Here is a 23,696-nt window from a genome sequence, read left to right as displayed (position 1 = left end):
TTATGACCTCATCAACTTGTTCTTGACTCTGAGGTTCGTCCTGAAGTGACAACAAGTCTGACATGTGTCACCAGAGATGTGGTACACCCTCAACGATTTGAACGCTTTTCAAAGTACATCACTCTTGTCACAGCAGTAGCACGCTTGATCCATGTAGCTCGCTCTTTCTCCCGTTCTGTTAACGACAAGTGTCATAGGTGGCACATCTGCCATCCAACAGAGGAAGAGCTGACAAAGGCCAAGGTGTGCATCGTGAAGAGCGTGCAGTACGAGAGTTATGCAGAGGAGCTCAAATGTTTGAGATCAGAATCTAACATTTCTTCGTCTAGCAGCTTGTGGAAGTTGCATCCTGTAGTGGGGGAGGAAGGACTCCTAAGAATAGGAGGCCGCATACATCACTCAAGTCTGAGCTCAGACGAACTCCATAATCATTCTCGGCCGACACCATCTGGCAACGCTGCTGGTCCATCACCATCACCAGGCAGTGAAGCACCAAGGAAGGCACTTCACCGAAGGAGCTGTCCGAGCTGCAGGGTTCTGGTTGGTAGGAGCAAAGCACAGTATCAGCAGTGTGCTCTTCAAATGTGTAACCTGCCGGAAGCTGAGAGGAAAGACAGAACATCAACAGATGTCGGATCTACCAGCCGAACGACTGCAAGTAGCACCTCCTTTCACCTACGTAGGTGTCGACGTCTTCGGGCCATGGGAAGTTGCCTCACGACGCACAAGAGGAGGACATTCAAACTCAAAAAGATGGGCAGTGATGTTCTCATGTATGTGTACAAGGGCAGTACATATCGAAGTCATTGAAACAATGAGTGCCGGCAGCTTCATTAATGCCTTAAGGAGATTATTCGCTATCAGGGGCCCAGCAAAACAAATATGGTCTGACTGCGGCACTAACTTTGTCGGCGCTTCTCGAGAGTTGCAAATGAAGACTACAGATCCCAGTGGCAACAACGTGGAGAAGTACCTGAGCATGCAGAACTGCACATGGGTGTTCAACCCGCCACATGCGTCCCACATGGGTGGGGCATGGGAACGGATGATTGGCATCGCTCGTCGCATTCTTGACTATCTGCTGCTTGAACAGAAGAAATCTTCTTTGACGCATGAAGTTCTGGTTACGCTCATGGCTGAGGTGACAGCAGTCATCAATGCTAGACCTCTCATTCCAGTATCTTCAGATCCAGAGTCACCTCTCATCCTCACCCCAGCAATGCTCCTGACCCTCAAAACAGGCTCTACACCACCTCCTCCAGGTAACTTTGAAGAGGCAGACCTCTTTACAGAGCAGTAGAAGAAAGTTCAGAGCCTGGCGGACACCTTTTGGAGTAGGTGGAGAAAATAATATCTCAAGACTCTGCAGTTTCGTCACAAGTGGCAGTCCAAGAGGTCAAACCTTCAAGAGGGGGACATTGTTCTCCTGAAAGACAATCAGGCTCAGAGAAACGAATGGCCTATGGCCACCATCACAAAGACATTCCCAGGAAGGGATGGACTGGTTCGTAAGATTGAGGTAGAGATCTCCAAGGACAAGACCAAAAGGATATTTTCTCGTCCTGTTACAGAAGTGGTCCTGCTTCTGTCTCCAAAGACTGATTCTTGTTGATTGATCTGGGGTTTAAAAACCCCAGGCGGGGAGTGTTCTGTCCTTGATATGTGTTTTTGGTGTATATCTGTCATGTATGTGTTTATTGGCTGTGTTTTGGCACCACCTTGTGGTAGTTGGTTGACACTGCTGCTTGCTAGTGGTTTATTCGATTCCTGTTACGAGGAGAACGAACTTGTTTGTTTCCGAGTGTGCTCCACGTGTAGCTTGGGTTGTTTTCATGAACGGACGTCTGCTCTCCATGGGCTGTGCTTCGTATTTCCCGCTGATTCACGCATCGTCTGTGAGTGTTATTATCCGACAGGCTGTGGCTTAATGGGAATATGTTGTATGTAAAATGTTTATGTTTGTAGGAATGCAGTGAGTATTCCTTGCGGCTAAGCTACTAGCGGCTAGGCTGATTAGCTTCTCAGTTTGTACGAAGTATTCTGTTTAGTTTAGCTCGTCAGTCAGGCAGTCAATAATAAACTGTTATGTCTGTATTGTCTTTACAGTTTCACCAAGTAAAGAGACTTCAGTAAAACTGACAACTGCGCTGGAGTTTTCTTTCAAACGGTTTAACTGGATGGATAGCTAGCGAGACCTTTACAGATATATATATGTAAAGTACCATGTGTACAAACAATATAACTGATTATTTTCTGTTGAACATGTTGGATTGTGTATTGTCCGAGTCAGGGTCCTTTTTATTTTACTGTAACTTTGGAAGTTGTGTTTCCAATGCTTACTGTTTATTTTATACCAATTTGGTAATGCAATTAATAAAAACAACAAGGTTTGGGTTTGTTCTTCAGATGACTGTGACGTTAATGTGTAAGCTCAATAATGAACTCCAGCTCAAACCAACCATATTGTAATATCTAAGTAATCATGTTGAAATATGAAATTAATAATTGTAATATACACACATCTTATTGTGAGGTTGATTTCACATACACTACTTCGACATTAGCTTGTCTACATACTTGAGCATAGCCAATTTAAAATAACCTTAGCAATGCATACAGTTCCTACCTACATAATAAAATATCTCTCTAAGTTACAAGGATGACCTTATTTTATCAATCTCAAACAGAAGCCGTTTGTTCTACAGTAGTATCCCACTTAATGCTTAACACTTGTCTATTTCGTTTTAACCTTTATATATACAGTCTATGATTTTAACTTGGAGGCTACGATTAGTATCGTTAGCACCGATGTAGCTACCACTCACTTACACACTAACCCAAGCCTTAACATTCATTACGTAGCTGATTAAAATCATTAACACATAAATAAGTACTTGAATTTCACTTACCGCAAAACCACATTCATGCACCGTCTGTTTCAACCGCAGAGCGAGTCACAATAGTCCGATATATAAGCATGAAGAACAAACCAATACGGCCGGGGTCAAGTTGCGTTCCCTGGATGAACTGAGCAGGCAGAGTGGCTGTAGCATCACGGAGCTGCTAGCAGAGAGACAAGAAGCTAGCAGCAGCAGTCACTTGACAGAGCCGTCACTCAATGTGACCACGCCCTAATTTATGCAAAAACGTTAAGACCTAATATAAATAAAAGGGTCGTGTTAGAAAACAATTCACTCACAGATCCATAATCATGAAGGTGGAATCTAACTATATTCATAATAATATTTATTGCAGCCAGGGTTAGAAACACGTTTTTTTCTGCTGTACAGTTGGGCATTTTAACATGGGGGTCTATGGAAATTGCTCCTTTCTGCAGTCATCGCCTATCGGCCAATATATGAACTGCAGTGTGTGGCACTTCCGTATTGGCGTCCCGGCTCTTCCCCAGAGTTTGCCGCTTGGGTTCAACAGGTCAGAGCAGTGGTCTGGTCTAGTGCTGCACGATTCTTGCTCAAATGTGAATCACGATTTTCCGCCATAAGAATTGAGATCACGATTCTCACACGATTCTCATCGTTTCAATGAAAATATTTATTGCACTCTTACTCTTAGACGTCACGTGAGTACAATGAATTTAAACAGACAACATTTGTCTCTCTTGTAACAAAAACATAACTTTGTTTTTAGTCTGTAGTTGCTGAATACTGAACAAACATTACTACATTCAAAATGTGGAACCTGGAGCCAACTATTGTGGCTTTAAACAGACACCATCAACATCAAAGTGCTTGACTTAAATCCAAGTCTCAGTTTCTTGTAGCAAAAACATAGAGTAACTAAAATGAATTTGACAGCCAACTACTGTGGCTTTAAACAAAGTGCTTGACTTAAACTCAAGTCTCTCTGGTAACAAAACATACAGTAAATAAAATAAAGATATTGTTGCTGCCTGAGTACTGAACATAAAAAATAGAATTTTTGCAGCTTTATAATAACAAAATGTAAACTTTGCAGTAGCACCTGTCCACAGTGACAGGACACCCAACTACTGTACAACAACACCAACCTGTTTGTTACAGGGAGGAATGCACTTGAGTTACTCAAAATACCTCACCACAGTGCTGAATATAAAAACAAAACAGTCACAGCTTTAGAATAATAATATAAAAAAAAGCCTAGCCAACTAGCACCCAGTTCATCTACTGCACTTAAAGGTTCTTGTACTGAAAACAACATAAACTTAAACAAAGTGCTAGACTCCAATGAGTAGTGTGGAAATTGATGTGAGATATTGTACCAAAGAAGTGTGATACATGTAAAAGGGCAAAAAGTCTTGTTGCAATTTCCAGACACTAAAAGAGGTCTGTTGAGTTTCCCTGGTAATTATCAAATAGTAGCAGTTAAGTGAATACTGTTCAAGCAATACCTGTGTTTGTGTTTTATAGTGATTTCTCTGTTTTGATCCTTTCATAAATGTGAGGACTAAAATGGTGAGAGACAAAGGGCTGTAAAAAATAAGTTTTATTGCAGTGGGGGAGGTCGAGGTATGCAGCACAGGGTGTGGGGAGAGGAAATTCTGTTTGAGATCTCTGGCAGGCCAGGTTTTAAGGAAATCTATGTACCTTGAATAAGTATATGTGTGAGTTTATACATTCCTGTGTGTTAATAGTTGAAGGAACAAAAGGTACATTTTTCCTCTCTAATATAGAGAGGTTTTTTATAGATTTCTGAAACAATGTTCCCTTTTTTGTTAGAAATAGATGAGCACAATAGTTTTTTCTTTGACTGTTTACCTGTTTATCAAAAGAGTGTTTTAAGCTATTTGTGAAGAAGGAAGATGCAGAATTAAGGGTGATTTCTGTTTGGAGTGTAAAGATTATCCCTGATAATGTTTTCTGGGTTAAACCATCGATAGGCTTTACAAATGGGGAGGGGCATTTTCCTTGAGTTTTAATGGGGTGCCTTCCCAACACCTGTGGCTTTCAAAGCTGCCAGACGCTGATTTCCCTGTGAGATAGCGTTTTGGTATCTCCCCAATGAAACGCCACCCCTTCTTTTGTATTAGGGAAATGTTTTTCTGGTTGTTAGGCCTCTCTTCATGCGTTGACAAGACGATAGGATGTCCGCAGTGCGTGAATAAGGGCGGGAGTACTCCACACATTGCTTATATGATACTTTGAATTGTATAGTAATGTATTATATTATATCGTATTGCATTATTATTACTACTTTGTTTAATTAAAACGGATTATTGTTTAACTGGTATCCTGGTGTCTTCTAATTCCTTCCCTGTTATGATTTCAAGCAGGACTCGTCAAAACAACACGCGGTGAGGAGTTGGGTTGTAAACACTCGCAACAAGTGGTGACCCCGACGTGATCGAGTGGGAGTTCACAGGGAGTCACATCAGGAGCCAGCAGACGAAGCAGTCCAGGGCGGCACCTCGAAATACTTCTGACAACTAAAAACAGAGCTCTATACAAAAACACAGGTAAGCACGGATACCCGTTACACTCGAAATCTGTGATTTGGATATATTCAAATTTTTTAGAGTTGTCAGGAATATTTCTCAGTGTCATAGACTTTATGATAAAATAATGCAATGCATATATTAGTATAGGTAGGTAACGAGAGACTACTGATCTTATAAGATAGTGTAATGCATACATTAGCATAGATAGGTAACGACGGACTATAATTGTGGTATACTTATGCAGTACATATAGAATAAAGTAGGTAACTTTGGACTACTCTATGATGATAAAGCAAAGGTTGAGGATGCTACACGTGAAGCGACGAGAAATGGTGCAGGGCCCCGTTGGTTTCTAAAGAAATCAAGTCGGCAATTTCAGTCGGTGCGAGTCCAGTGGATTTCCTGAAAAGATATCCATCCAGGGCGAAACTGAATAATACTTCTTCAGCCTCATAGGACGCTGGAGTGTATTATATGTTATAAATCCAAGGGAGAGATACGCAAATTTCAAAAAGCCATTTTGAAACGAACGGAATCTCGTTCTCTTGTTCTGTGGGGTTATTAATCTAAGAAGCTAAACGTGACGATAAAGGATTCTGTTGACCTGGGTTTCGGCTCCATGAGGATGTCACATAGCTGAAAAGCCGTGTCGAAGCGCATTCTAAGGTCGCATTATCAGTTGAAATAAACATCGCACCAAAAAAGCTCGATAGACTGTACGGGGAATACTTTTATGTGAATAACTACTAATAAATAAGGGAGAAAAGACCAGATAAATACGCAAAGTTTAAGATGGTTGCTCTCAGAAGCATCTTTCCCCTCAAGTGAGGTGGAACTGGTGAGGTGCCGCCATCTGGTGGAGGTATTTTGTAGTACTTCTTGCATTATTACATTCCATTTGACTGGCGCCTTTAATCCGAAGCGACTCACAATAAGTGCGTTAGACTAGGAAAATAAAAAATAAGAACACAGGATAATTGAAATATATATCTGGGTTAATAGAGCCAAAACATTACAAGTACTACTCAACTGCCTTTCGGTAAGCCAGTCCGTTAATAGCATTATAAGTGCTTCTGGTAGTACTTCTTGATTAATATAATATATATATATATATATATATATAAATATACATCATTCAAAGTGGGGGTGTAATACTTCAGTTTTTTACACTCAAAATAGTTACACATTTGAATTAAGGGCAGGACAGTTAAATAAATACATTAACTACGTTAGGAGTAACGACGAGTATTGTCCATTATATTAATAAATAACACATAGCAACCTAGTCAGATAAATAAGATATAATCACCATGGAGGAACAGTTTGAAAATAAAGATTTACACGTCCCAATTCCCGGAAGTTTCCGAGAGCAATGGAGACAGACTGAGAGATTGATTCTCAGTGGACTCAAACAGGGAGACAAGAAAAAGGCTTGTGCCGACCTTGGGTTCCTCCATAAAAAAAAATGATAGAAGAAGACAGAGTGGGAGGAGATGAAGCTCTAGGAAATTTAAGCTCAGCTCTAAATGTTTATGAACGACAACTTGTAAAAAACTGGGTGACCTAAACCAAAAAAAGCACGGATTAGTAGGCCGGAGGAAACTAAACAAAGAAAAGGAGGAGTTAGATAAAATACGGAGGCTTTGTCATAATGCAGCACTCGCCATGAACGGAGTAGCTGTTACCCCCTTCACAGCTTTCCTCTGAAAAAGGAGGGAATAACATTGAAGATTAATAGATCAATGTGTCGTAGATATTTAAATAAATAAGAAACATTGCATTGTGAATTTCGTGGTATTTGTCATTTACTGAGAAGTTTACTTATATTTCGAAGGCATTTATTGCATACAGTAACGTTGAGGGAAAGTAATAATACTGTTTGCTGAGTATATGAAGCAGGTTAAAGTTTGATTCAAATTGAACATAATAGTGGATTATTCCACCTAGTGTTTTTATAATATCATTAGTAGACATTAATTGTGTTTGTAAGTTTATGAAGAAAGAGTAGAAAATAAACGGGAGGTTGTTATGAGTTTGTCAGTCAGAATGAATCTGTTAAATGGTTACGCATGAGAGGTGTTGCACAAACACACAGGTGATTGATGAGAGGAAACTTGAGCCGGCAGCTGCAGGGCACAGGGAGGAAAGAGAAAGACAAGTGGATGTTTTGAAGAGTTCAGAGAGAGTAAAACTTGTTTCTAAATAATGTCATATTGTTTTGTGAGTAAACATGAAATAAAAATATATTTACTAGATATAACAACAACAGGCTTAACTAGGTTGACAGAAAACTGCTATTAACCAGTTTCAGCAGCTACTGTCATATCTGTGTTCTACAGAGAACATATGTTGCATTTACAATTCATATTAAGGAAGTCCACAATTGATACCATTAAAGACCTTTTGTGGTTTCAAATTAAAGAAGATTTTAAAGATGAAGTAAGCAGGACTTCAACTAGACAAAAGAGATTTTACAATGTGGTTTTACTACTTTTAATGGAGTAAAGAATCTGGGTAGACTACTGCCATTGATTTGTTTTAACATTCACATGTTTCAGCATTCCTGACCATATAGACACTCAGCCGTTTTATTTTGTAACCCTTTGGGGGAGAGATTTAAATTGAGTTTATCTCCAGTTGCTGGTTTTATTGTGATTTACAGCAGCACTGGAAAGTTGTGCGCCACCTTTGGGTTGTACTCTGAATCAGTGTGTTGGTGAAGAGTTGCTCACTACAGAAACAGAAGAACTGTGCAAATAACGCATCTGAGGGTTTGACATTTTGCGTGTACCTCGTTGCCAAGGCAACAGTGGTGGGAAGAGGAACAGCAGTTTTTGGGGGATTCCTGCTGTGCAGAGGACAAGTGTGTCTGCTGACTGTAGCACATTGATCCAGAGGTGCCTTCCCCCTCAGGACATCCCAGTGCAAGAGTTTCATTGATCCTATTGACTACAGCTGCAGAGGACAACGCATTACTGACTGTTCACAATGTGACAAGATCTTGAGACAGGCTGGTCTCAGACGGTTCAGACTCTGAGGAAAATATGCGATGATTTGACAGCATAACTGTGCAAGAGTTTTCCAGAGGGTGGTGTACAACAATAACATTAGTGTTTGAGAGGGGAGGCTGATTGTTTAAACGATGGTCTGGAATACTGAAAAGATTCAAGTTTAATATTCTTGGTTGACAAACAAGACATCTGATTATTAGGTCACACATAATAATCTAGACATATAAACTAACTATGAGTAAAGGGATTAATGGAGTTCATATCCTAGGGAGGGTTAGTTAGGTTGTGAATACTTCGCAGGGTATTTGCTAATGTATTTTGAAGAACAAAAAACAAGGACACAAGTCCAATTTTGTTTTGTTTTTAGATTAAATTGTCCGTTACCAAAACTGTTCACCTTGTGTCTAGATTTGGACTTTGATGGCAAGGGAGTATTTAGGCTTATTTTTATACATCTGACATTTTAAAATATGTTGGCTAGTCACTAGATAGACATTGGTTAAGAACTTTTCTGAAGATTGAATATTTGTTCCATTTCTACATATTCCTATTTAAAAAGTAATTTTAGAGTAAAGAGGGCTGATGCTGAAATGGGAAATAATGTGGGGCCTTCAATCACCCATTAGAAGGGTGCATATTATTGACGACCAATAGGGAGGAGGGGTCACTCGACCCACCCTGCAGTGGTGTTAAATTCTTACTTGCAGCTTCACAGGAAGCGCACGGCACCAGATTATGAGTTTAGAGGACTAGCGGCACCACCTCCTAATGGACATTCATTTAGTTGGTAATTAACTGACATTTAGAGATGTTAAAAAGTAAAAACATACCTACCATGAGGGATGATTCCTAAATTCAGCTACAAACCATTGATGAAATTACTTCTGTTTTTAGGTCCTTGATAAAGGAAGGAGTGCTTGTTACATGTTCAGGACACCCAGGGTTCCACGCACTGTTAAAGAGGGTAACATTGTTCTTTAAGTGCACCAGAATTGAAGATAAATTAATAGAATGAGTTATGGAATACATAGCAGAGCTTTACAGATCCTGATAATGTTTTGACACAAGATAATAGTGATGTACACAAGTTTCTGAATTACATCTATTAGACGTGTTGATATTGATTAGGTGTTAATGAACTGCAGTAGTAGTACAATAAGGAAGTGACATTTTTTGGCTAACACTTTTCAGGGAATTTGGGAAAACAGAGATATCTTGAACATTATAGTTGTAATTGTGAATTAATAAATGATGGCGCTCCATATATACAGATTTGTATAGACGGAGGATGCTGGCCTGTGCTGGAACATCTCTGCAGAGCACGACACAGGGCCAAACAGACTGAGACCAACTGACAGGGTAACTTGGGAAGGCACTCTCAATGACTGACTCTGAGGTGTACCTGACCAAACCTGACTTTACAACCTGACAGTGTGAGTGTGAGTGTGTGTATGTCTGCACCTGATCAGTGCAACTACATGATTTAAAACGATGACTAATCAAGCATGTTTTTGGACTAACACATTATTTTTGTGTGATAATAATGTGTGAAATGTGAGGTTTCCTAACATTGCACAAAAGGGGAAACCGTTTCTAACCTACTTGATATTTCACTCCCACAGGAGGTGGCTGTTTGCAGAATGTGAAACTCAAACTAAAACATGAAGATTCTGTTTCTTTTAGGACTGAATGATGGAGAGAAACACTCTCAAGTGTTTACTGTGGAAATAATGGATGTACATTTGGAAAAATGTTTGGTATTGTCTTATAATCCATTATGACCTGAAGGTTTTCTTCCCATGCAGGATTTTGTTTACACATGAGATAATGTGTAAAAAAGAGGGAGTGTAAACTTCACAATGTACATTTTTTTTTTTTATTTAGGGGCTGAAAGGAACCGGCTGCCCCAACTCGATTGTTCAATCTGACCATTGATTGACAGTTTTAGAATTGACCTACTCCATATTTGGGGATAACACACTGTTTGATGAATGTTGACATGTCTCTAATATTGATTGAGTTATAGCAGGTAACACAGATAAAGAATCAGTGGCCAAGGGGCTGCTGGGAGAGATGTAAGTCCAGAATGGAATGCTGGGAGCTGACCTGTGAGTAATGTTTCAACAGACAACATCATGTAACTAGCCTGGTAAAGAAGTAAAAGCCATAGACTTTATTGTTTAGGTCATTATGGGGATATACATTTCATCTACATTTATAAAAGAAAGACATTTGATGACAGTTTGTTGGAATTCTGTATTCATTTTTTCAGCGGGATAATATCTAAGCACTGACGGGTAGAAGCAGTATCACCAGGAAGCCATTCACTTTGTTAGTATCGTGATTTTGGTTGTTTTTGAATCCATAACATTAGTGTGTTTCTTTACCAGAAACATTAGCAGTTCAAATCATATTTAGATTTTTAATGGGATCTCAAGGATTTCATTTAAAAATAAACACAGATGCTTGTCAGAAATTCAGAGCTATTGAAATATGTTATTTAGTTTACCTAAAGATGTTGGGGTTCTTATTTAGTGGGCACAGTCCAAGTATTAAGATTCTGAAGCAGCACAATTAATTTAGAAAACCTGTGCACACACGTCTGTTGTTTTAAGACACCCCACCAACAGGCTCCAAGTTGCCCACGCACTGGTGGGTCAAACAGCCGAGGGCCCCAGAGCCCGGAGCGTAGGCTTGAGGGATTTGTATCAGATTTCTCCACACAGGTTGCTGACGCCGAAAGGGGGACCCGAGACGCAGGAGGCTGACTGTCAACCCCAGGCTCTCCGGCCCCGACCGAGTGACCCAGAGGACATCCCATGCCGTCCGCCTACAAGGAAAGGGGGACAACTGGTACCACACTGGAGCCAGTGTGCGGCGGGGAAAACACCTGCGAGGACCCTAGACGACATCAGGACAGATCTGGCTCTCGTCATGGAGGTCGACTCGGATGCTGTCATCAGCGGATTGGAGGAGAAGGACCTCGAGGACATCAATCCAGCAGTCGTCCCAGGAGGCATCATCATCGGACCGGAGAAGGAAGATCGGGAGGACATCTATTCAGCATCGACTCGGAAGCCGCCATCAGCAAGCCGGAGGAGAAGGAAGACATCTCTCTAGCAGGCAGCCCAGAAGCCGCCGTCAGCGGATCAGAGGGGACAAAGACACGGCAAGCCAGGACGGCACAGGGGACTCCACTCTCCGCTGAAACAGGAGTGTGTGTTAAGTGCAACAAGACGGTGTATGGAGCCAGCCAGGCCTGCCAAGCTATGGGCAGCCTCTACCATGACAGCTGCTTCACCTGCAGCGCCTGTAGTCGAAGGCTGAGAGGGAAGGCGTTCTACTATGACGCAGGAAGGGTTTTCTGTGAAGAGGACTTTCTGTACTCTGGGTTCCAGCAGTCTGCAGACAAGTGCAACGCAGGTGGACATCTGATCATGGACATGCAGGCCTGCAGGCCCTGGGGAAGTTGTACCGCCCCGGTTGCTTCCGCTGCGTCATCTGCAACGAGAGCCTGGACGGAGTGCCCTTCACTGTGGACAATGAGAATAAAATCTACTGTCTGAAAGACTACCACAGGGTCCTGGCGCCTAAATGTGCTGTGTGTAACCAGCCCATCCTGCCCTCAGAGGGGTCTGATGAAACCATTTGAGTTATATCCATGGACAGAGACTATCATGTGGGTGTTGTGGTGTGCCGTGCATCCGCTCATTATGTGTCAGACTAATCACTTCCACCATTGAGGGAAAAGCTGCTTCTCCCCCTCCTGACACGGTTGGCCTGTGTCTCGGAGGACGAGTATGGAGACTCAGCAGACAAGGACGCAGTTTTTTGACATTTGTTGGTCTCCCTCTCATTCTGCCATAAGAAATTGCTATGAAGGGCTGTTTCTAAATGTTTAAAGGGCTCTAAATATAATGTTGAGAGATGAACACAGTGGAGAGGAGCGACAATAGTTATGGTTCAAGTGCCTTGTATAAGTTGCACTCTTTTTTAAGAGTGCAAAAGAGGGAATTGTGGAAATTGATGTGAGATATTGTACCAAAGAAGTGTGATACATGTAAAAGGGCAAAAAGTCTTGTTGCAATTTCCAGACACTAAAAGAGGTCTGTTGAGTTTCCCTGGTAATTATCAAATAGTAGCAGTTAAGTGAATACTGTTCAAGCAATACCTGTGTTTGTGTTTTATAGTGATTTCTCTGTTTTGATCCTTTCATAAATGTGAGGACTAAAATGGTGAGAGACAAAGGGCTGTACAAAATAAGTTTTATTGCAGTGGGGGAGGTTGAGGTATGCAGCACAGGGTGTGGGGAGAGGAAATTCTGTTTGAGATCTCTGGCAGGCCAGGTTTTAAGGAAATCTATGTACCTTGAATAAGTATATGTGTGAGTTTATACATTCCTGTGTGTTAATAGTTGAAGGAACAAAAGGTACATTTTTCCTCTCCAATATAGAGAGGTTTTTTATAGATTTCTGAAACAATGTTCCCTTTTTTGTTAGAAATAGATGAGCACAATAGTTTTTTCTTTGACTGTTTACCTGTTTATCAAAAGAGTGTTTTAAGCTATTTGTGAAGAAGGAAGATGCAGAATTAAGGGTGATTTCTGTTTGGAGTGTAAAGATTATCCCTGATAATGTTTTCTGGGTTAAACCATCGATAGGCTTTACAAATGGGGAGGGGCATTTTCCTTGAGTTTTAATGGGGTGCCTTCCCAACACCTGTGGCTTTCAAAGCTGCCAGACGCTGATTTCCCTGTGAGATAGCGTTTTGGTATCTCCCCAATGAAACGCCACCCCTTCTTTTGTATTAGGGAAATGTTTTTCTGGTTGTTAGGCCTCTCTTCATGCGTTGACAAGACGATAGGATGTCCGCAGTGCGTGAATAAGGGCGGGAGTACTCCACACATTGCTTATATGATTCTTTGAATTGTATAGTAATGTATTATATTATATCGTATTGCATTATTATTACTACTTTGTTTAATTAAAACGGATTATTGTTTAACTGGTATCCTGGTGTCTTCTAATTCCTTCCCTGTTATGATTTCAAGCAGGACTCGTCAAAACAACACGCGGTGAGGAGTTGGGTTGTAAACACCCCCACCTCGCAACAGTAGTAATGTCACTGAATCAAAAGGATTAACTTAAATACTGCAGTCAGTACTGAATATAAAAACGGAACAGAACATAAAGTTACAGCTTCAGAATAAATGTAAATAAAGCCTAGCTGCCTAGCTACTAGCACAGTCCATCTACTTTTTTCGGCACAAGCACAACTCGCCAGAGTCGCCACCGGGATTTTCATCGGTGTTGTTGTCATTGTCCTCGACCTCCTCGTCACTCATTTCTGTTTTTCCTGTACTACTAGTCGCTCTCGTCACTCTTTGCTAATCAGTGCTAATGCTAACGCTTCTGTAAACATACTGCCGGCTCCTGCCCTCACGTGCTGCAGTCAGTGAGTGTTGCCAGGTATACTTATTATAAGCCACATTGGGCTTATCTTTCTGTAAAGTTGCTTGGTAGTAAGTAATAATGGTTGTTGCGGTTGTGAGCTTGTAGACCCGACATATATAGGTTTAAAGTAGGGCCGGGACTTTAACGCGTTAATTAAGATTAATTAATTACACAAAAATTAACGCGTTAAAAAAATTAACGCACTTTAATCGCACTTATTTTTGCACAGCGGAACGTTTCTCACTGGATGAGTATTACCGATTATACTGGAGCACCAACTAACGTTCATGACTTCAGCATGGGACTTCAAACAACAACAAACTACGGTCAAACATGAACGAACAAGCTGATGAGACCGCGTTGGTCGGCCCCGTGGATGGGAAATTTAGTTTTAAAAAACGGACGGATGGAAGCGTCGATAAGAGCACGGTTGTGTGCAAATTATGCAAAAAGGAATTTGCATATCACCGCAGCACATCAAGCTTAAAATATCACTTAAATGCTAAACATGTAGCAGCTAGCGTGGACGTTAGCCCGACCACGAGTGCGAGGAACCACACCCTGACCCAACCCACACTCAACCAGATGACCGGTTTCAGGGCCAGGATAAGTCAGTCCACGTCGGAGAAAATAACCAACTCCCTGGCTCACTGGATTGCACTCGACTGTAGACCACTTGGAGTGGTTGAAGATAAGGGGCTGGAAAAGGTACTCCAGATTGCATCGTCTGACGCAACATATGAGCTGCCATGCAGAAAGACAGTGACAAAAAGAATCCAGCAGCTTTATGACAATGAAAAGGAAGATAAAGAGAATTTATTGGAGAAAGCCGAATGTGTTGCCCTGACTGGGGATCATTGGACCTCGGTAAGTAATTCAAATTACCTCGGTGTGACGGCACACTTTATTGACATCAAGTGGCGTCTTCACTCATTTGCCTTGACCATCCAGAAGACCACCACTAGGCACTTTGCTGAAAACGTGGCAGAAGATTTTGAGTCTGTGGCAGAGGCCTGGGAAGTCACACAAAAAGTCACCACAATCGGAACAGACAGTGCCCGAACCATGATCGCTGCAATGAGACTGCTCACATTCCAGCACATGCCGTGTGTTGCTCACGTGTTGCAAAGGAACATCACAGTTTGCCTTGCTGACAGCGGGTTCACAGGCACATTGGCAAGATGTCGTAAGATAGTGGGACATTTTAAACACAGCCCCTCAAACACAGAGGAACTGCACAAGGAGCAAACAGAACTAGAGCAAGACAAAGAGCCACTGATACAGGATGTTTCCACAAGGTGGAATTCAACACTGTTTATGATCTCTCGTCTGCTGAAGAACCAAGAGGCTGTGAAGGCTACTCTAGCCAAACAGAAGCACAAGCTCACCATGTTGACTACAGCAGAGTGGGACAGACTGCAGAGGCTCGAGACCCTCCTTAAACCATGCAGGTAAACACCCACCAACTGTTTTATTAATGGGATTAATTCATCATTGCTGTCCCTTGAAAAACGTTGTGAATTGACTATGATTGTGCAGTATAAATTAAATTGCTTTTCCAAAATGTATTGTACTGAATATCAATATCACTATGACTATAGTATAAAGTTGCTACTGTTTTTAAATCTACTATTAATTGGTACAATAATAAATCACTTTCCTAAACTATCCACTGCAGATATGTGACTGAGCTCCTTGGGGGTGAGACTCGTGCTCTGTTGTGTTACCTGCTCTCCGCCACCTGACCCGCACCATGGAGGTCTCAGATGACGACCCAGCCTATGTGGTGAGGTTCAAGGCTGCCTTTAAAAAGGACCTGTCTCAACGCCAAGATGCACTCAACCATGGATGGCTCAGGGTGGCTACAGCACTCGACCCGCGCTTTAAGGTAACATGTGTAATGGTCTTCTTTGTTTTTCTCTTTTCTTGCTTTTTGACCTCCTTTCCCCTGCTGCCCCCCTCTTCTTCTCTCCCCCCTCTTTCTTTCTATGGAATAACAATATGTTGGGAACCATGTACGAAAATGAATTTCACCCACCTTTTTACTCTGTAAATCTGTGATGTGACAATAAACCTGATTCTCATTCTGATTCTGATTCTAAGGACCTAAAGTGTCTACCAAGAGGAGAGCGAGGAGGGGTGTGGACCAGCGTTGAGGCACTGCTGCAAAAAGAACCAGACAGAGCCACTCCAGAACCCACAGAGGAGCCAGCAAGGAAGAGGAGCTTCCTGCTGTGTAATTCAGACTCTGAATCAGAGAATGAAGAGGGGCCCAACGGGGCTCTGGGCCGCTACAGGGCAGAGCCCACCATCAGTGAGACAGACTGCCCACTGCAGTGGTGGTCCACTCATGAGGGGGCCCATCCACAGCTTTCTGCCCTGGCCCGCAAGTATCTGGGCAGCCCTGCCACTTCTGTCCCTTGCGAGAGACTTTTCTCACTGGCAGGTAACATAGTTCAAAAGAAGAGGGCAGCCTTGAGCTCTGAAAATGTGAACAGGCTAGTTTGTCTCAGCAACTGGCTGAAAGAGAAGAAGCAGAATAAGTAGTCTTAGAGGTATCCTGAGGCCAATGGGCTTGTTACTGAAATGTTGATCAAACAGTGGCCTATGCAACAGAGATTTTATTTTTCATCAGGATATTGGAAGAATAGGAGGGATTGAGGTCAATCACTAGCACTTTTTTTATTTTATTTTAAATGGTACACTTTATGTTGAACTATTTATTATGTTGTTGGTGCAACTGGCACTTTATGTTGAACTGTTTATTGTTTTGGCCAAGGTTATTGAGAGAGTTGGACTGAAATTGATTAGATTTTTTAAATCAACAAAGTCTGTTATGGCCTCTGAAGAAGCAAGAGAGATGTTTTCGAATAGTCAGGGTTTCCAATGTTCTAAATGTACTAGAAAGTATTGTGTTTTACTTAAGAAAGTACCACCTTGAAAAAAAATAAACAATGTGTTGTTGCTTAAGCTTATGTATTCAGTCATTATTCAATGGTATACTAAAATCCATGTGAAAATTGCTTCTCACTGTTCTCAGGTCAAATATGTATATTCGATTAAAAATGCGATTAATTTCGATTAATTAATTACAAAGCCTCTAATTAATTAGATTAATTTTTTTAATCGAGTCCCGGCCCTAGTTTAAAGTGCTCATGTTCTTTTGCACTTGTTTTCATAGACCTGGTTGCTTATTCCTTCCGCATAAACTGGCAACACTAGTGGCTGCAGCGTTAACACTGCATGAGAGGAGGAGAGACAGACAGAACACTACCATTTGGATGCGATCATGGTACTTTAATGTTAAATGTATAGAGTATATTTGCTTTACATCGTTTAAGTATGATTGACATTGCAAGTTGGTATTATTCAGAAGCAAAAAAAATCCCCCCCCAAAAAAATCAGCTTGACGTCATAGGATCGCCGTCATTTAGAAATGAGATCGCATAGGTGTCTGAATCGAGATCACGATGTTTTTTCGATTAAAAAAAGCACTAGTCTGGTCTCTGAACTGCATTATGCTGCGTTCAAACAAGATGCGCTGGCCAGGGGGCGGGGCTTATATCCATGTAAATACTGTGGTAGAAACCATCTACAACAAAATTAACATATTTCACGTTTCAAAATGATGCCGAAGTAACAAAATACTGATAACGGTTAGTAAAAACCATGAATTAATGCTTTGACAAGTGTGCAGACAAGACGGCAGGCGAAAAAACCTTTTAAAATTCGTGTTTTTCTGAATGAGGATTGGATCGATCAGGATAAGCTAACGTTACTTGTATCTGCTCCGTCCACACTCACAACAACATGATACAGACACAGACAACAGCGACTGTATTCACCATGACACAGACAGTCTGTGTTTTGTTCATCTATAACTTTAATCCCGTTTCTGAACAAGGGCTGTACCCGAATATCCGAATATTCGGTCGTTGGAGTACTATTCGGTTTTCTGCCACGCTGCACTGCAGCTGCCAAATTGAATTTATTGAAATCTCCAATATCAACGTAAGAGCTTGTGCCTCTTCGGGGGGTGCTAACACTTAACCATAAACTGTTTTCGTTTGCTTTCTCCGTCTTTATATGTAGATATTACTTTTCTCTGTCACATTGTTTCCATAGCAACAACAACTTCCTGTCAACAGCGCTAACTCTCCTTCAAAATAAAAGCATGTCCATAAGACATATATACAACTGCAACAAAAGTAACAAACACAATGCAATATCCTTTTCAATTTCAAAGAACACAAATTGGGTTGTATACATTAACAAATAACTATAAAACAACAATACTGTAGAATAACAAAATGAATGCCTGGAATAAACAGAAATACACGTGTTGAAGCGCGTGCCTGGCTATAACTAACAATGGAGTTGGGAACTCAGATGTATAGACACTGCACAATGCGATACAAATACAGTAAAAGCATTAGAACAGACAAAACGTCCCTTTTCCTAACATGTTTGAATCCCTACGGTCCGCGGGAAATATCTAGATATATATATAATATATAATTGCATTCAATCCTCCTTGATTTCTAATACAACATTCATGTAGAGCAGGCAGAAAAAGTTAGACTGGATTGCTTCTGTTAGAAATTGAAATGATTCAGTACAAAATGATAAGTAAAGATATCCTTGATTACTCTAATCAGGGTTCATACACTTTTTCACCAATGATTCTCAATGACTTTTCCATGACTTCTCAATGACCTTTACCTCATTTTCCATGATCAAAAAAAATTCCCACTGAAAATGGTTTATTTGAACATGGAACAGGAAAATAAGATCGGCATATGAAACATGTTGTGCCTATCCAAAACAAATCAAATAGTAGGCTTACTAGCTTCTACACGCTAAAGCAACTGTAGTCAGGGAGGCTGGTATGAAAAAGGTGGCAAGGACCCGACCCCTGACCCCTTGAAAGCAGCAGTGTCAATAATAACAGAAACACCAAAGGGTCACATCTAATAGAAATATATAAAAGCATTTATTGTAATTGTGTAGCAGTCAGTTTATAATTCTGGCAGCACTGTTGAGCATTTTGAAAATGTATTGTCATGCCTGTGCAAGGCTTAAGTTCATAAACTCAACAAGTACTATACGTGGGTACAATTTTTAGATACTTGTACTTTATTTAAGTATTTCAATGTTTTGCTACTTTGTACTTCTACTCCTCTACAGTTCAGAGGTACATGGTGTACTTCTACTCCACTACAGTTCAGAGGTACATGGTGTACTTCTACTCCACTACAGTTCAGAGGTACATGGTGTACTTCTACTCCTCTACAGTTCAGAGGTACATGGTGTACTTCTACTCCTCTACAGTTCAGAGGTACATGGTGTACTTCTACTCCTCTACAGTTCAGAGGTACATGGTGTACTTCTACTCCTCTACAGTTCAGAGGTACATGGTGTACTTCTACTCCACTACAGTTCAGAGGTACATGGTGTACTTCTACTCCACTACATGTATTTAATACCTTTAGTTACTCTACAGATGTGGATGAATGATGGTAAATCTAATCAAGTGTTAAATCAGACTGTAGTTCCACCTGGAGTAAATCCACCAGCTACCCTGCAGTATACAAAGTCATTCAAACTAGCTGCACCTTTACCAGCTTTGAGAACACTTTCATGATCAATCATTAGAAAACATATCATATATATTATTCTGAAATGGACCAATCTGCACAACGACTACTTTTACTGTCGCTACGTACTTTCACTATATTTTGATGATAATACTTTTCTACTTTTACTTGAGTAACATTTTGAATGCAGGACTTTTACTGTAACAGAGTATTCCTACACTCTGGAACTTCTACTTTTACTCAAGTACAAGATCTGAGTACTTCTACTTTTACTACAAGATCAGAGTACTTCTACTTTTACTCAAGTACAATATCTGAGTACTTCTACTTTTACTACAAGATCAGAGTACTTCTACTTTTACTCAAGTACAAGATCTGAGTACTTCTACTTTTACTCAAGTACAAGACCTCAGTACTTCTACATTTACTCAAGTACAAGACCTGAGTACTTCTACTTTTACTCAAGTACAAGATCTGAGTACTTCTACTAAAGTACAACATCTGAGTACTTCTACTTTTACTCAAGTACAAGATCTGAGTACTTCTACTTTTACTAAGTACAAGATCTGAGTACTTCCACTTCTACTAAAGTACAAGATCTGAGTACTTCTACTAAAGTACAAGATTTAAGTACTTTTTTAACCTTTATTTAACCAGATAAAAGCATTGAGAAAGAATCTCATTTGCAATGCTGACCTGGCCAAGAAGGCAGCAAAGTTACACATAACACATAACACAAACATATAAAATACAGAGAACATAACTAAGAAAACAAAAGATAAAAAAGCAGTCACTACATTGTGCACAGTCACTTCTACTCGAGTACAATATCTGAGTACTTCTACTTTTACTTATCTGAGTACTTCTACTTTAACTCAAGTACAAGATCTGAGTACTTCTACTTTTACTCAAGTACAAGACCTGAGTACTTCTACTTTTACTCAAGTAAAAGACCTGAGTACTTCTACTTTTACTCAAGTACAAGATCCGAGTACTTCTACTTTTAAGAACAACATCTGAGTACTTCTACTTTTACTCTAGTACATATCTATACTTATACCACCTCCGTTTATAGCCTATGAAAAAAACTATTAGAAAACGAAGGCTAAAGCTAACGTTAGCAGATAGTGACAATGTATGCTAGCTAGCTAGTTCAACGATTCCTTAATGATATTGTCACAGAAAAACATTTCAGTTCACATCACGCTCTGCCGCTCTGCTCTGAACACCTGAACGGCCTGTTCTAACAGCTGTTCACCAGCGGTGCAGTCTGTGCCACAGTGACTCCGCACAGTTAACGAACGCACCGTAGATAATGTAGCTGACCCTCATCCCGGAGCAGCAGAGTTCAACCGACAGGCAGGAAGACTCGAGCACACAGCTCGCGCTTCATATATTAAAAAATAACACCATGCGCATCATGATGGCACATAACAGCTCGCGACCGCAGATTATTTTGGCGATTAGATCAAATGTAAATTATATTTGACGCAACTTTAGTTACATTTCCATGACTTTTCCAAAACTTTGGGAAAAACATCGTTTTCCATAACTTTTCCAGGGCCTGGAATTTGCATTTTGAATTTCCATGACTTTTCCAGGTTTTCAATGACCGTACGAACCCTGTCTAATGTAGTTCTCCTTCAGCTAATTGTTCAACTATGAATGGGTAACCATAGCTATGATAGTCATTGCTCTCAAAATAGACCCTTGACTTTGTGTTTGCTGTACTTTCCACTTCAAGTGAAAGCTGATATGCACTTTATGTGCTAATGTGTTTCATGAACAAGATACGGACTATAGAGCAATTATTAGAATATGTTATTGCTCGTACTTTATTGCTGCTTATTGTGGTCCCTAACTTGGACTGATTTTGCTGAGATAATTGGGTCATATCTTGGTAAAAATCAAGAAAATACACCTCAGGCTGGCCAACAATTAGATGGGCATAGTAGGTCAAATTGTTAGTTGTTTTAGTAAATGGCTGGTTAGTCTATTATATGATATGAAAGAATAAGACAGAAGTCGATAAAATATTTCGCAAGGGAACGTCTTAGTGGGTTAAGGGAATGTATACGTCATGGAACATACAGGAACCATCAATACACAATTGAGATGAATACAATAAAACTGGATAATGAGAATGTGTATTACCCTTTTGATGTTAAATAAATGAAGTTATTGATACGATTTATCTCTCAAAAATACCTCTCCTCCAATACCTAAGCTATTGATAATAAACATTATCCAGTCTATTTCTTTCTATCCAATAGAGAAAGAAAAATGATTAAATTGAGTCACTTATGTTTGTGCCAACCATGGTTTTAGATTTGGCAATTGCTTTGAAAATTGGCTCTGCCAAAAACAATAGTCTCATCAGGTGACATCATTGATGGATCTTTAGATATCTCTTGCCTGGCCTGGACAACTACAACTATCTTAGTGATCTGGGATCATGTAAGTCACATCTCCATGCAGCTCTTCTTGAAAAACAACAATATTCCTAGCCTGGCTTTCACAAAGACCACTAAACACTGTTAAACATACACCATAAGACTCATACAATACAATTCAAAAATACAAATACAAAAACTAAATGACTCATTCCCCTGTGTGCTCCAACGTGTCTACTGCATATGGCAGAGGGCAACATACTGTAGATCAATACAAATTATATAAACAGCACTGCTCTATTATGTTGTTCTCTGTCAGTATTAAAATGGTGAAAGTATAAACATCATTGCATATTTACTTTTTTTATTATGATTTTGTTTAATTAAATTGTTTCTCACGGTCCACTACATGACATGAAAGGCAGCACCAGCAAAAAGTCTGATCTCCAGAGCTCTGGACATAATGATTCAAAAAAATATTAACAGCACTGAAATGTCTCCTTTCACATGTAAACAATGTAATCCATTTCAATTGGAGATAAATGGCCAGTGGCCTCATAGTTGCATCATTGCAAGTAGCTAAAGATGCTCTGGTAGCCAACTAAAATATTCCAAAAACTAGAAGCTATATATGTGTAATTAAATAAATAAGGCATTTAAAGAACAAGTTGATTACCTGAAACTATTGTAAAATGTTTTAGGTTTGAGATGTGATAATTATCGCATGTTTGTTATGTTAAATGATCGTTGACTGATTCACATGAAACCCTACAGGGAAGAACAACATGCACCCGTCGATTGGTGCTTTAAGAGGATTTTGAGGGTGGGAATCCCCACACAAAGAGGGAGGGTTAGTCTCTCCTTATATTACGGTTCGTATTAGCCTACATTCCAAATCAAGAGCAAGTGGGGCGAAGATGTGGCCCAGATATCCAGCGCCAAACATCATTCAAAATAATTGCTTTGTTACGTTATATTTGCTTCACACAAATATTAAAATGTACAGGAAGAATGACTCAAGACATTTTCAGATTCATATCCGCTCTCTGATTCAACACAAATCCAATGGCTCATCGCCTCAGTTTTCTTTTCTTTGTACCTAATACAATGACAACTTTGTTATGTGGCTTGCTAGTAACGGCAGAATATTAAGCCAGTTTACGATAGAACCGTGTTTGGTCGTATGATGCAGCTCCGCTAAAAAAACATGTTCACTTTTATGTAGTCCGTACTGAATAATGAAAACAAGAGACAGCGTAATATCCTGACGTTATCTCATGTTAGGTGCCATTACAGATTAACATCCGATAATCACTCAATGTTCTTAATAGAAGCGAATCGTTAACTGCAAACGGGAGAGAATGACACATACGCGATGGGCCGCTGCTGTAGCACCATATGAGAGGCTCCATCACCTAACGTTACACAGCAACAATGGAGACGACTTACCTGGGAAAAAATAACTTGCCGGTGGATCATTCTCTTAAGATAAGGGTGAGAATTCGAAGAGGTGCACGCCTGCTAGTTTCCACGGAGCTCCATTTCAACGGTACACAAAAAGCAGGAGGAACACAAATAACAGCGTACAGTATAAAGGACCGATGAGGCACGCGACAGAGGCTGTAATCACATCCTTCCCTTTTTCTCTGGACCAGAGTAAAGCTAGCTAAAATGCAACATACAGTTTCCGGTCACAGCCAACACTAGCCATTATAAAGTCGTATTCTGTTTACTGGTTTAGGGTTTATTTATGAATGAACATGCATTTTATATGAACAAATTATGATACGTATGCGTAAAACAATTAC

At 40.3% G+C, this 23,696-nt stretch overlaps 1 protein-coding gene across 1 annotated transcript in view; it reads right to left on the bottom strand.

Annotated features, from left to right (window-relative positions):
• The window catches only part of LOC117466050 (E3 ubiquitin-protein ligase HECW1-like), a 181,245-nt gene extending 157,764 nt beyond the window's left edge, over positions 1-23,481 (bottom strand). The window contains exon 1 of the mRNA XM_034109176.2: positions 23,338-23,481. Coding sequence (XP_033965067.2) covers positions 23,338-23,367 — 30 coding nt within the window. The 5' untranslated portion in view covers positions 23,368-23,481. The remainder of the gene's footprint in view (positions 1-23,337) is intronic.
• Between the last annotated feature and the right edge of the window lie 215 nt (positions 23,482-23,696).

Source organism: Pseudochaenichthys georgianus, chromosome 20 (assembly GCF_902827115.2).
Source record: "Pseudochaenichthys georgianus chromosome 20, fPseGeo1.2, whole genome shotgun sequence".
In the NCBI taxonomy this organism is placed as follows: domain Eukaryota; kingdom Metazoa; phylum Chordata; class Actinopteri; order Perciformes; family Channichthyidae; genus Pseudochaenichthys; species Pseudochaenichthys georgianus.
The sequence above is the reverse complement of the archived record's forward strand: the minus strand, read 5'-3'. Positions and strand labels throughout refer to the sequence as shown.